General features: G+C 42.7%; 1 protein-coding gene across 3 annotated transcripts in view; it reads left to right on the forward strand.

The window, feature by feature from the left end:
- The window catches only part of PDE4C (phosphodiesterase 4C), an 838284-nt gene that overhangs the window by 804748 nt on the left and 18273 nt on the right, over positions 1 to 15263 (forward strand). For all 3 annotated transcript variants that reach the window (XM_030217807.1, XM_030217808.1, XM_030217809.1), the window contains one exon: positions 7732 to 7825. In XM_030217807.1, coding sequence (XP_030073667.1) covers positions 7732 to 7825 — 94 coding nt within the window. The remainder of the gene's footprint in view (positions 1 to 7731; positions 7826 to 15263) is intronic.

The raw sequence follows: 15263 nt of genomic DNA on the forward strand, positions 1-15263 counted from the left end.
AGGTGGCTAAGTGGGAGACCAGTGAGGAGTAGGTTACAGTAGTCAAGGCGAGAGGTAATGAGAGAGTGGATGGGAGTTTGGGTGGTGTGTTCAGAGAGGAAAGGGATCTATGACTTTTCAGTTATCACACCTGTCCACTGTGGTATCCCTCCTTTAAATCACTGAAAGAATTAATTTGTTAAGGAGGCGTAATCAAAACAGCCCATATTGGCACAAACTCACCCAAAAGTTTTACTCATCAGCTTTACACTAGTAATCAAGGTAAAAGTCCGCCAAGCTGAACAGTACGGATGTGCAATTGTTTCATGTCATAATGACAGGAATAACCCAGAAATGTTGTTGTTCTCTTGTGTCATTAATGTGTGATTTATCACAAAGTGTGTGCATTATAAATAGCATTGCCCTGAAATAAAAAATTTTTTAAATCTAAATAAAGCAAAACAAATATCCTATAAACCAGTGCTTCTCAACCCAGTCCTTGGAGCCAATCAGGTTTTCAGGATGTCCACAATGCATATGTATGAGATAGATTTGCATGCCAAGAAGGCAGTGTATGCAAACTTTATTTCATGCATATTGTGGATATTCTGAAAACCCAACTGACTGGGTATGCCCTGAAGTCTGGATTGAGAAGCATTGCTGTAAATGACACAGGAAACAAACAGAATGAACATTTTTGCCTGCACAATGTTACCAAGGGGGGGAAGGTATCAAGATGGAGTAAAGGATTGCCTTTTATTGCACTTTGATTTCACACAGGATTCAACAACCTGCAGGATCTTAGTCCCAGAGGTTGCTGAATCCCATTTTAAGGGACTAACACAGCTTGCAAGCCTTATTCCTTTAAAATGGGATTCAGCAACCTAATAGTAAAAAAACAAACCACTTAGTCCACTTCTCTCCACAACTGACCCTCTCGTTTCAGGTCAGGTCATGGAGAGAAATGGGCTAATAGTGGTTTGATTTTTTACTATTAGGGGTAGACTCTGTTATCAACCCCTTTTAGTCTTTTTACCCCTGACGCAGCCTGAGAGTGAAACGTGGCCACGTCAGGTAGCTGTTTTAATAAACCACTTCTCTTTTTTTATTCACTTGATTCTGTGTTTTGTATGTGATCTGTTTTTACTTTGTTTGTATCTCAGTAAGCAGATCAGTGCCTCTTGTTTTTGTTAAAAGAACTTTAGAAATTGCTGACTGAAATCAGGGAAAATGTTGACTGTTGAACAATTTCAAAATGATCCCATAAATGTGGCCTGAATGGGAGGGTTTTGAGATAAAAGCTGCTGCTGAAGAAAAGCCATGTGATGTGCCACAAAGAAACACTTAGGAGATACTGGATGCAAATAGAACTTTCTGATCTCAGTGCTAAGTGATGGATATAGGGGATAAATCAAAACATAGCACATTACTCTGCTAAAAACCAGTGGTATTATGTTGTGGGGTTGCTTTACAGGTGTGGAGACAGGCATGAGAAAGATAGATGGTGCAAAGCATTGGTGGATCCTAGAGGAAAACCGGATCTAGTCTGCTGTAATTGTGACAAGGGAGAGAACATTCAACCTCTAGCAGGATGATGGTCTTAAGAAAAAGGAACAATAGAGTATTTAGCAAGAAGAAAGGGAATGTCCTCAAGTGGCCCAGTCAAAGCCCAAACCTCATTCCAATAGAAAGTCTATCTCAAGATTTAGGACTGCAGTCCACTGATGATCCCCAGCCAGCTGGAAAGAGCCTGAGCTGTTCTGCCATAAAGAATGGCCAAAATTGCACCATCGTGCTGTGCAAAGTAGGTAGACCCTTATCCTAAATGATTTCACAACAGTTGTTGCTGCAAACGGGGATCCGAGCAAGTATTGAGTCAAGGAGTGTAAAAGCTTGAAAACAAACAAAAAGTCTTTATTTGATTGCATAGTTTAATTACTTTTAGAATATTTCTGTAATTGCTTTTTCACACTAAAAGTGTAGAGGATGTCATATACATCTTCTACTTTAATGTATTTTTAATTGTATTTTTTAGACAGCAAAATGTACAAGGGTCTGAAGATTTTTGCAAGGCCCTCTATGCTTTGGGTTTTTTTTTGTTACATTTGTACCCCGTGCTTTCCCACTCATGGCAGGCTCAATGTGGCTTACATGGGGCAATGGAGTGACTTGCCCAGAGTCACAAGGAGCTGCCTGTGCCTGAAGTGGGAATAGAACTCAGTTCCCCAAGACCAAAGTCCACCACCCTAACCACTAGGCTACTCCTCAATCTCTGTCCTCATTCTGTCTCCCTGGTACCACTTATTCACTATGGAGTGGTAAAAATGTGTGTGTTGTTGAATTACTGTCTTTTGTCCCCAGACAGATAGGCAATAAAATACTGTTTTACCCGTGGAGAGAGTTTTGATTATTGTCCTTTAATAAGATAATTTTTAGGGGTGTGCAGTTGTTTCAGTCTTGTTTCTCTGAGTGTGTAAATGTTTTAGGCATGTAAGATTGATGTTTTGTTTACAAATATAGACCATCCCCAGACCATTCCCTTGCACACCCCTAGCAATTTTCTGAGCCATTTCCACAGGAAAAACAGTCTTTTACATGTGGAAATGGATTTTTAAAGATTTCTTTCCCTTTGTGTGGGTAAACCTAAACACATAACCCTAATTCTACAAAGTTGCATGTTCAAATTGTCAACTAGCACACAAAGTTGCACACACAATTTGTAGAACTTAATAGATTAATTAGATTCTAATTGGCCTTAATGACCAATTATTGGCTATAATCAGTGTTAATTGGCTCTAATTAGCAGTTGCATGGCAGTCGGTATTCTCTAAGAGACAGATGCACTAAAGCTAAATGAGCCTTTAATGACTCTCCAACGAGGAAAATTTGATCCGTTGCATGCATCAAAGGGCTTTTACCGAGGAAGCCAGCAGCTAACGAAAACGGAATGGAGATGAGCAATTAGTGTGAAAACCCCATTGAAACGACATGCACTAACCTTTTCCGATTGCCTTTACGCAGGAAAAAGGCAGGAAAACTAACGAGAGGTCTGGACCACTCGTTAGGTCAGCTCTGTGGCAGGAAAAATCATTAAGAGAAAAAATAAACAAACTTTGAGCCAATCCCAGCGCATTAGCAGAGCTAAAAGCGCTGTGATTGGTCCAAAGGACGTCAGAAAAACAAAAATAAATAAAAATAAAAAAAGGATCGGGAGGGGGCAAGGGCGCTCATCAGGAGCGTCCTGTACGGACGGCCTTGCCCCCCCCTGCTGCTCCCCACTTTCCGCCGCTCCCCCCACCCCGAAAAAGCAAAATTCGAGCAGCCCCTGCCCCCCTCCCTTCCTCACTACTCTCTCACCTCAGCTCCGCCTCCCGACATCCTCCGTCCTGTGCCCCGCCCCCTTTTGGGGTCGTCGCCGCCATTCCCCTCTTCCATCGGCCCCCCCTCCCTCTTACCGGGCCCGTGCAGCGCCTCTCTCCTCTGTCCGAAGGCGCTGCACGGGCAAGAAGAAAGCTGATGGCTGCCTTCGCCCAGCTTCGATGGCGCGTCTTTCTCCTGCTGGGCCCGCCCCTGTCTGACGTCAGTAACCTACGTAGGTTACTGACATCAGACAGGGGCGGGCCCAGCAGGAGAAAGACACGCCATCGAAGCTGGGCGAAGGCAGCCATCAGCTTTCTTCTTGCCCGTGCAGCGCCTTCGGACAGAGGAGAGAGGCGCTGCACGGGCCCGGTAAGAGGGAGGGGGGCCCGATGGAAGAGGGGAATGGCGGCGACGACCCCAAAAGGGGGCGGGGCACAGGACGGAGGATGTCGGGAGGCGGAGCTGAGGTGACAGAGTAGTGAGGAAGGGAGGGGGACCGGGGCAGCTAGCATTTTGCTTTTTCGGGGTGGGGGAGCGGCGGAAAGTGGCGGGGGGGGGGCAAGGCCGTCCGTACAGGACGCTCCTGATGAGCGCCCTTGCCCCCTCCCGACCCTTTTTTTTTATTTTTGTTTTGATTTGATTTGGGAGCCATGTGCTTGTGATTTGACTGTGTTTTGACTGTTTGTGGCATGCGCAGAGCAGCTAACATAACGCTTGGCTGCTCTGCGCATGATTTGGGGGCCGATTAACGATGTGTATTGTGATTCTTTGGTACATTGTACTTTTCAATACCGATCTCAGCATGTGTGACTTTTTTTTTTGGTGCATTTTTCGTTATTTTAAAATCGTTAGGGACTTTAACGATTTAGATTTTTTTACGTTTGGTTGCTGCATCTGCCTCTAAGTTGTGCACTCAAATTCCAGAGCACACAACTCCAAGGTGTGGACCTGGGAGGGGCCTGGGCGAGTCAGGGGCAAGTCAGGCAGTTACCCGCACAGGTTATAGAATACTAGCATTTCTGGTGTAAGTCCTCATGTCTAATATGTGCGTAAATGCAGACTTACTCTAGTATTTATAACAGCAGTCGCATGCGCAAATGCCATTATAGCATCTGTGTTTAGCACACATCAACCTGGCACCTATGTTTAGGTGATCTATTGAGAATCATGGAACTTTACAGAAAGTGAGGAAAGGCACGCAAATTAGCAGGTATGAATGCGTGCACATAGGTTTCCTGAGATAATTTTTAAAAATGAAAGTACAAACTGGGGCAAAGCCCACAGGTAGGAAGTCCTCATTCCGGGCAGTTAGAAATTTACCTCCTTAATAATAAAACCATAATTGCAGAAACAGAATGGTAAGACTAAGGAAATCTTAGATAATGAATGTATAGTCCACCAAAGTTCCAAAGGCATATTTAAAATGCTCGGTCATAGTCAAACATCTGAACAGTGAGCTCAATTTCAGGTGAGTGCCTTGAAAAGTTATAAAAGAGCAGGAGTGGCCTAGTGGTTAGAGTGGTGGACTTTGGTCCTGGGGAACTGGGTTCAATTCCCACTGCAGGCACAGGCAGCTCCTTGTGACTCTGGGCAAGTCACTTAACCCTCCATTGCCCCAGGTACAAATAAGTACCTAAGCCACATTGAGCCTGCCATGAGTGGGAAAGTGCAGGGTACAAATTAAAAAATAAAACCTCTAATTCCATCTCTCTTTACCAGAAAATCCTAGAGCCCCAGTCTCACACACATCACGGTGCCGCATTGAAGCTAGACCAGAGTGCATCTGAAAATGATATACAGAGAACATATGCTCATAATCAGCTCATAAACTACTGATGCGCCATTGTGCTGCACATATGCAGCATGTACTATGCTTGCTTGGAAACATGTGTTTCTGTTGAAAAAGTCCCTGAGGGCTGGCCTTCTAAGTCTCCCACACGGACTCACCAAGCTTTGAGGTTTTTCTTGCTCTTTCTTTTCTGCTTAAATTGGTGCACTAATATATAAGAATAACTTAGTTTGATAAAGAAATTCAAGAATATTTAGAATGGTATCTAGGACTTCAGAAATAAGTGAGAAGCCAATGTAGGGACCTTTTACTTAGATCTGCTTGGAAACCACTTTCTGCAAATTAAAGCAGAAAGAAACTTGCTTGAATTAAGTGTGAAATATATGTCAGAGGAGATGCAGCACAGTTTAAGAACACAACAGAGAGACAACCACCACCACCACCACCCCCCAGGGAGAGGGTAGAAACTATTCTACTACCTTTATTAGATGTGGACTAGCTCAAAATTACAGAAAGTTTATGGTTTATTGATTTGATATACCAATAATACATTTTCCTATCCCATGAAATGAGATCTAGGATTCATTTGTGTTACTCCCATGATTCACGGAACAGGATTTCTTAATAGTAAACAGTGAAGTAAGATTAACAGTGAACAATTTTTCCGTCTGTGGTAGTTACCCCATTATTATGAATTTGTGACTGCAGTGTCCAGGCTCCTTTGAATCACAGGTAAAATCCCCATCTTGAACCTTAAAAATACTTTTAATAAATCCTTTCCCAGCCTGCCCCATCTATCTCTCCATAGGATTGTAAGAGTTAGCGGAAACCAGCACAGTGAGTCTGCATATTGTTGCAACATTTAGGGGCTCTTTTTATTTATTTATTTATTAGGATTTATTTACCACCTTTTTGAAGGAATTTCACTCAAGGCGGTATACAGCAAGAGTAGGTCAAACATAGGCAATTACAGCAGTAAATTTTAATAGACAGCATAAGATGTATAAACAAAGATGAAACAGATAGAATAACAGGAGTTAGATAATGGACTAATTTAAAGAATGTTACACGCAAAGTCAGAAAGGTGCATGAATATAATCTCAGCTACGATAGGAGTGGATAAACATGTCTTGTAGAATATGTGCATCCAGTGTCACACCTTGTGTGTGACTAGCAAGTTAGTTACTTTTCCATTAAAGACCTGATTGAAGAGCCAGGGTTTCACCTGTTTCCTGAAGTAGAGATAGTCTTGTGTTAAGCAAAGCCTTTCAGGGAGTGCATTCCAGAGTGTGGGGGCCACTCTGGGGAAGGCTCACTGGTATCACATCTTTTGATGTCCTTTGCAGAGGGTGTGGTTAGGGATACTCCTTGAGAGGACCTCAGTGACCATGGAGATGTGTAGAAGGAGATCCTGTTCTTCAAGTACTGTGGGCCAGTTCCTTTAAGGGCCTTGAAGATCAGACATCAAGTTTTAAATTTAGCCCTGTATTGTAGTTGCATGTAATGTATGTATACCGCTTTGGTTGTATCACAGAAAGGTGGTATATCAAATCCATAACCCTTTACTGGTAGCCAGTGAAGGTTTTGCAAATATGGTGTGATGTGGTCAGTCACATAGCTTACAACCTTCTATTAGTCTTGCTACAACGTTCTGAATCAATTGGAGCTGGTGCAAACTCTTTGTAGTCAGGCCATTGTAGATTGCATTACAGTAATCCAGTCTTGATGTTATCATGGTATGCAAAATATGACAAAACTTGCCTTCTTGATGTAAGAAGAGAGGCAGTGTAGCTGTTGCAAATGATAGAAGCAGCTCTTGAAGGTTACTTAGATTTAGGGGATCAGCATGATTGTTGAGTATAGCTGTATTTCAAGGTTCCTGGCTTGTGATTTGAGGACGGCAATGTGAGACAAGCAAAAGGATGCTTATTTATAAAATAGGTACCTAGAACCTGCCTCAAATGTGTGCAAATGCCCACACACAAATCTATACCTGCTCTGAAAAGGATGTAAAGGTGCGCCTATACTTCATATATGTACCCACATAGTTTATAAAATATGTATGCACATTGTGACTCTGCCTCTGTTGTACCCAAGCTATGACTGGGAACACCTACACGCAGATTGTTTCAGTGTGCCAAATTTTTATGCACATATGTGGACTATACAGTTCTGTTATGCAGGTTTTACACATGGAACAGGCTTTATAAAGTCAACCCCAAAGTACTGAATGTGCAAAACTGCACACATTATCGACTTCCCTGCCTGTCCCAGTCCTGGGAACGCCAGCACAAAATACAGGTAAAAGTAAACACATGTATTTTTACTCACGTATAGGGTGGGCAGTTTTCAAATAGCCTTCTACTGATGGATGTAGCCATTTACATAAGTAAACAGCTTTTGAAAATGTCCTTCTCCATGACTTCCCCCAAGGTTGCGCACTTAGGGGGAGGAGAGGAAGCTTTGGATTACATCTAATCCTCTAACCACTAGTGGACTTCTGCTTTGGTGTTCACAGAGGGACTCAAACGGCAGGTTCTCTGCTCTATCCACAGAACCCTGAAAATCAATTGTTATAACTAAGATTTTGTTTCCTCTTGCAGTTCAAAAGAATGTTGAATAGAGAACTGACCCATTTATCAGAAACCAGCCGCTCTGGGAACCAGGTATCAGAATACATAGCAAACACTTTCCTAGGTGAGTAGCTTTGTACATAATGAATATTCCATACAGCAAAGTTCTTCAACAAGGGTATCGACTTGTCTTGATACTGTACAGTATTCTGCTCCGAAGAGTAGCCTAGTGGTTAGTGCAATGGACATTGATCCTGGGCAAGTCACTTAACCCTCCATTGCCCCAGATACAAAATAAATACCTGTATATAGTATGTAAACCACTTTGATTGTAACCACAGACATAGGTGCCAGCTTTTCAAAATTATTGGGGGTGCTAAGCCCAATGAAAATAACCCCTCCCTGGACACATACAAGGAATTTTCTCAATATTGGGGGTGCTCAAGCACCCACAGCACCCACAGAGTCGGCTCCAATGACCACAGAAAGGAAGTATATCAAGTCCCAGTCCCCCCTTTTATTTATTTAGATTTTGCTCACACTGTTTTCAGTAGTAGCTCAAGGTGAGTTACATTCAGGTACACTGGATATTTCTCTGTCCCAGGAGGGCTCACAATCTAAGTTTATACCTGAGGTAATGGAGGGTTAAGTGACTTGCCCAAGATCACAAAGAGCAGCAGTGGGATTTGAACTGGCCACATCTAAATTCAAGACCAGTGCTCTAACCACTAGGCCACGCCTCCACTCCACTTTTGTGGTGTTTATCAACTTGGTAGTATGACTGTACATGCTGGTGGATCAGAGCTTCCATGTCACCTGCCAATGGGGCTGTCTTGTGTGGCCACAGCCCTCCTGTCCTATTTGAGTAAAAACAGCTCATAGCTGTTTATTTTTTATTTTTAGTAGCATGTGTAGAACCTCCACATTCAAAGAGGTTTAACCAGGCAGGAGAGGCTCATTCAGTGGCACTTAACCAGGCACTGCTGCTGAATACCAGCTCTAACCGCCCATTTTGAAACTAGGAAGTGGAAGGGTGGTCCAGGCAGAGTCATGAAGGATCTGGCAATTATGTGAGAACCAACGATATTCAGTGCTGGTGCACACTTAGTTGATTGACCACGTAGGACCATACAAAAGGCTGTTCTAACTTTGATCGCTTAGCTATGCAGGTGCCAGCACTGAATATTGGCTGGAACCTGCATAACAGAGAATTGCCCCCTACATGTGTAGGTGCTGATATCAGGCAGCTATACATCTAAAATCAGTGGCATACCAAGGGTGGGGCAGTGGGGTCGGTCCATCCTGAGTGCGTGCTGCAAGGGGATGCAGGGAGCAGCCTTGCGGCTGTCGGCTCCATCGGTTCCCTGTTCCCTCTGATGTTACTTCCTCTTCCGGGGCAGGGAACCAACAGACCCGACAGCCGCGCGACTGCTCCCTGCACCCCCAGGAGGTAAGAGCGATGCACTTGGGGAGGAGGAGGTGGAGGTGATGCACTGGGGAGTGTCATGATTCGCAAGAGGGGTATGATGTGCAATCCGCCCCAGGTGGCAGCCGACCTAGGAACACCACTGTCTAGCATATACATTTGGGATAAGTGCGCCAGGTTGTATCTGGTTATGTCACGTCCAGCCCACACATAAATGCTAAACACATAGGTACCCAGTATCAGTGCCAAATGTCTAAGTGCTATTTCAAAACTGACCTCATACTTTATGGGGTTGATATTCAGCTGGTGATGTTCAGTGTTTTGCTGACTGCCACCGGCATTATGCCCAGAAATTCAATGTTGGGCCATGTCTTCGGTATTGAATATCTGGGTTTGTGGAGCCGGCTGAAGCGTAGCCGGTTAAGTGCAATATTCCACACTTTAACTGGCTATGGGTTACCACATAAACATAGAGCTGACTTTTTTGTGGTCCTGTTTATACAGTTACCATGGCCAGTTAAGTGCTGACTCCACCCCCGGAATGCCCCCAAACTAGCCAGTTTTGAGATAGGCACTAATCAGTTAAGTGCCACTGAAAATAACTGGTTAGCCCACAGGAGCTGTTTCTGGCCAGTTAAATTACTTGAATATCGACCCATATATGTTTAATAGATTAATATTGCCATATAGAGGTGTGTTATCCATTTAGGTGTCATTGTGCTCAGAATGTGCCAAATCCTGTCCCCAATTTTGGCCATATAATAATTTATGAGGGTAATCCTATAACAGGGCCTCTACTATAGGTGTTCATTAAACCTATTCTATAAACAAAAGTAGGTGCCAACTTCTGTTTGCACAAGTGGATTTAGCAAGATTGAGGCAAAACCCAGAGAAGTCCCCATACTCTAAGAAGATGTCTAACAAAGCTGGCAATGATGTCTGAGGGTCTCTAAGAAGAACTAAGAGATCATCGGCAAATGCAGAATTTTTAAAACATTCCAAGCCAATCCACACCCCCACTTATGTTTTCAGTGCCCAATATATCTCTGATCAAAGGGTCCAAGACCAGTACAAATAAGAGTGGAGAAAGAGGGCATCCCTATCTCATCCTCCATGCTATAGTGAAAAAAGCAGAAGACATCCCATTTACCCTGACTTGTTTGATTAGATCATGGTATAAGGCCCTAATAACTTCCAGAAAGGATCCCGTAAAACCATAGATACTCAGCACCTCAAACATAAAAGACCAGTGGACCCGGTCAAATGCCTTCTCTGCATCAAAACTGATAAGCAAGGAAGGTGTGGCGCGACGGCCCACCATCTCTAAAGAAGCCAAAATCCTCACATTCTTCACCACTGAGTGAGATCTCACAAATCCCACCTGGGAATTCACTAACAGTTGAGGAAGAATCTGAGCCTGACGATCCTCCAGGACCTTAGCAAAGAGTTTAGTCTCATACATTATGAGTGAGATGGGCCAATAGGAATCAGCACGGTGACACCACAATCTGGACCTCGTGCAATGTGTCTGGTAAAACACCACTACTTATAACGGAATTAAACACTGTAGTCACACAAGAAACAATCTCTGGAACCAAAAGTTTATAAAACTCTGAAGACAGACCATCCAATCTAGGAGCTTTGTGCAATGGACTGGCTATAATGGCCCATCTCATTTCATCTTCTGAAATAGGTGCACTGAGCAAGGCCCTCTGCAAATCAGTCAAGTGAGGTAACAATTGACCAGAAAGATAGGATGAGATCTCCAAACCAACATCCTCCGGGGGGCAAAAAAGTCCCTAAAGATGATACAAATTCCCTTCCTTAGATCTAACACAACGTCCCATGCTATCTTGTAACTGAACCACCCAATACGGACTTCCAGTTTGCATCACCAAGCAAGCCTGTAGGCGTCCATGTTTATTAGCATGTTTGTACAACTGATAACGATAATATGCATAAGACTTTTGAGTTTTGCAGTGGATCAGTTGATTTAATGCAGATTGGAAAGCCAATAAAAGTGCCTTGGTGGATGCACTGGGGTGACTGCTGAAAATCTGCCTATATTTTTAAACTTGAGCTTTTAAATGAATGAGTTCAGCCTACCTAGCTCTCTTCTTATGCACCGAATAAGATATTATATCTACCCTCAGCACTGCTTTTGTGGCTTCCCAAAAAAGAACAGAGTACTTAGTAAAACAGTATATAAGTATGGCATTTAAGATCATAATACAATTCTCTAGGGATGACTGAATATTATCAAAAGTGTGTAGATATCTAATAATAGTTCTGAAAAAAACATTTATCGTATTGGTTAGGTGCATATACATTCATCAATAACATGGACTCTTGATTCAAAATAACATGAGCTATATCTCCCTGACGGATCAACTAGTGATCGTTTTTTGTCCAACAGCAGACCCTTGCAAAACAAAATAACAACCCTTGCCTCCCTATTTTGTGTGGGCCCCTCCATATTGTCCCCAACCCACCAACAACACAGTTTCTTATATTCCAAGGAGTTCAAATGTGGGGTTTTTTAAGCATCATCACTTCAGTTTTTTGCCTGTTTAAAACCCCTAAGATTTTAATAGGTGAGGTGATGCCACCAATATTCCAAGACAACAGTTTAACCATACCCCCCCCCCCCAAACCCAAGGAGATCAGTATGCTCGACAACCTAAATTTATAAAGACAAGGGAGAAGGGCGCCCGGCCTACACCCCCCCCCCCCCCCCCCCCATCTTACACAACCATTGCGGATTCTGATATTCAGCGCTAACTGGTTAAGTGCTTAGTGGTTAAAGACAGGCCTGCTATTTATGTGGCCTATTTTAACCACTAAACATAGCTGGTTTGGCACTGAATATCTGTGTCTAACCAGCTATGTCACACGATATAGCTAACCACGGATATTCAGTGGGAGATAACCAGTTAAATAGTTTTGAATATCAGGCCCTGGGTGAATACCTTCAGTTTAAGTGCTTTTAAATATCAATCTTCTTCAGTTCAGGATGTTATGTTACACTTTTATAATGCCTTCTTTGAAAAAAAGTTCAACCCAAAGCGATTTACAGCAGTAAATGATCAAATAAATCACCAGAATCATAAGACAGTGCATGAATAAAATGCAACAATACATGAAAAATGTATAAAGCATCAATGAAAGGGCAGAAGGCTTTCCACTTTCAATGTGTCCCACTGAGTTTTTGAAAAACAATGCCAGGTTTTTCTGGTTTGGGAAAGTAGTAGCCGTTTAATCGGGAATATGAAAAAAATTCCCACTGCATAGCATTTCATCTATTTCCAATTTTACTATGACTTTAGCCTGAGGCAGGGTGGAGGAAGCAGGTACAGGGATCTATGGGCTCCTTTTACTAAGTGGCGGTAAGCCCAACGCGGGCTTACCGCTCGCTATACAGGAAGTACCGCCGGCCTACCACAGCAGCCCAGCAGTACTTCCCACCCCTGGCACGCCATCGTTTCCAGTGCTACAAAAATTAATTTATTTTGTAGCACCAGAGTGTACCCGGTGGTAATCGGATGGTGGTAAGGGCTCCCCCTCCCCCCCGAAATGGCCATGCGGCAAGTGCTTTACTTGCTGCCCAGCCATTTCCTGTCCGAAAGCAAGATTTCCCTTTTACCAGCTGCGGTAAAAGGGGGCCTCGGCGTGCGTGTAAAACACATGCCAATGCCGGCAACAGCCCCCTTTTGCTGCATCTTTTTTTTTTTTTTGTTACATTTGTACCCCGTGCTTTCCCACTCATGGCAGGCTCTATGCAGCGGGCAATGGAGGGTTAAGTGACTTGCCCAGAATCACAAGGAGCTGTCTGTGCCAGGAATCAAACTCAGTTCCTCAGGACCAAAGTCCACCACCCTAACCACTAGGCCACTCCACTCTTGGTAAAAGAGGCCCTATACATACCTAACCTGGAACACCTCAGACTTCTAAGTCAGAATTTTCATGGTAAAATAGGCAACTGAATGGTTGAAAAGGAAATTTTAATTAATTTTTTTTTTTTTTTGCTTTTTGGAAAAAACATCATGATTTCGATAACCATTTAACCAATGTGTCTTGTAAGGCAATGATTTTCAGGTGAGCATATATACAAGTATGTATGTATGTATATATACACACACACATATTTTTTATTTTTCACAAACCAATCAGTGAATTGAAATAAAAATCACATGGCAGGCTTTTGGTCTTTGAAACATCAATTTAAGGGAAGGACAGACATTCCTGAGCATATTGTCTCTGGTTGCTATGGCAGTGGAAATATTATTAGATTCAACCTGCGTCAGTTCTCTGTGTTTTAAATAATATTATAGGGGGCTTTAGTCTTTAGGCAAAGGGAGGCTGCAAGGCGGAGGTGAAAAAATACATACAAGACTTTGCAGTGTACTGGAAATGCACAGGAAACATGATGAATAAGCATGCTTTTTGGTAACAGGAGAAAGTTGGAGATTTAATCTTAAGTGGGTGCTTAGGGCTGGCTGTCAAAATTCTTATTTTGTTTTTTCATTAATTTTACTTGGTGATGATGTGATTAGAGAGAATTTCTTTCAGTAAGCAACAAAGCCTTGCTCATCATGCTCTTCTGAGACTTCCAGAGTTGCACTTGGAGTTGAGACTGAAGAGCTGCTAATTTTGCTGTAGTTTCAAATAATGTAAACGTATTGTTTAGGTGCTTTCAAACATTCATTATGCAAATCCTTACTGGAGGTGCAAACAGGTTGTGGGTCCCAGGAGGAGGGGGGGACATCCCACAGGGTGCTAGCTAGGTTTCTGGAAGATCAGGGAGAGCCTTCTGCAGATTGACAAGTTCCTAGACAGCTGAAGGAGAACAGCACAGAGAATACTTCTGCGGAAAACAAGTACAGAAAATGCCTACAAGTCCAGCAAAATCTATACTACAAGCAAGACCAGATTTACATATAAGCTAGACAAGCTGCTCCTTAGGGCCATACATTAAAAGAGCCCTCACGCTGCACTAAAAAAAAAAGGCATTTGTAAATAATGAAAATTACAAAATAATAACCATCATTTTTGTTTTTATCATTGACTATTGTTTTTTATTGTTAATAATAATAAAAATAATAATAATAATTATTGTCTATTAAAAATAATTTTTGCTTCATACAATCGAGGGGGCCTCTTAAATGTTACAGCTTAAGGGCCACAACATGCATAAATGCAGCCCTGACTGCAAGATCTGAAAATGCCAGTAATTCAGTGGACTGTAGCAAGCTCGTGGAGGTTAGTCTTAATTCTGACCTCAGATATTCCAAAATGATGTAAATGTACCCCTTCTGTGCAATCCTGTTAATTTTTAGCCATCCCTTTACTGCAAGTAAACTAGGATCAAGAAATTACCAACAGCAGATTCAAAAGTAAGAAACTGTGCAGATCTCCTCGCTGTTATCAAAAAAGTGGTTTCTCTATTTCTCACTCCTTAATTTTACCTGCATTTTTAAAATAATTTTTTAAAATTTAGAACACCAAAAAGTATTTAAAAACTTATCCGACCACAATAGTTCCTTCCATGGACAAGCATGCACAGTCAACAAGGCATGCAGGTCTTCCCCACCCAAACTCCCTCCGCCAACTCTCGTTCCCTTTTGTGATGTTTACCTGCATTTTTCTATTAGACGCTCTCCCCTCCTCTTGCATTCCCACATCTTTCCAGGTGTCTGCAGGATAACCCCCTGTTTACTAAGCTGTGCTAGCGGCTGCTGCGTGGCAGTGCTGACACAGCCCATTCAAAGTGATGGGCTGTGTCGGCATTAGCGCATGGCAGCCACTAGCATGGCTTAGTAAACAGCCAAGCTAGAAGCCCAAGGACACTTACCCCCCTAATAAGCACAATTGCATTTCCTTGTCAAAGCATGTGGAGCTTGGGTGCAAACTGGTGGATATATTTAAAGAAGATCTGTAAAATGTTTCTTCTTTGTTTTATTTAATTGTGAGATGCTAAGGAGTAATGGACTGTAACATGTTGCTGACCCAGAAATAGACTTGAGGGTCTCTTTTACAAAGCTGTGCTGGCGATTCCTACGTGGTAAATAAGAGGAAACCCATAGGAATTGAATGATCTTCCTCTCATTTACTGCTCAGGAATTGCTAGCACAGCTTT

This window comes from Microcaecilia unicolor, chromosome 11 (assembly GCF_901765095.1).
Source record: "Microcaecilia unicolor chromosome 11, aMicUni1.1, whole genome shotgun sequence".
NCBI lineage: Eukaryota > Metazoa > Chordata > Amphibia > Gymnophiona > Siphonopidae > Microcaecilia > Microcaecilia unicolor.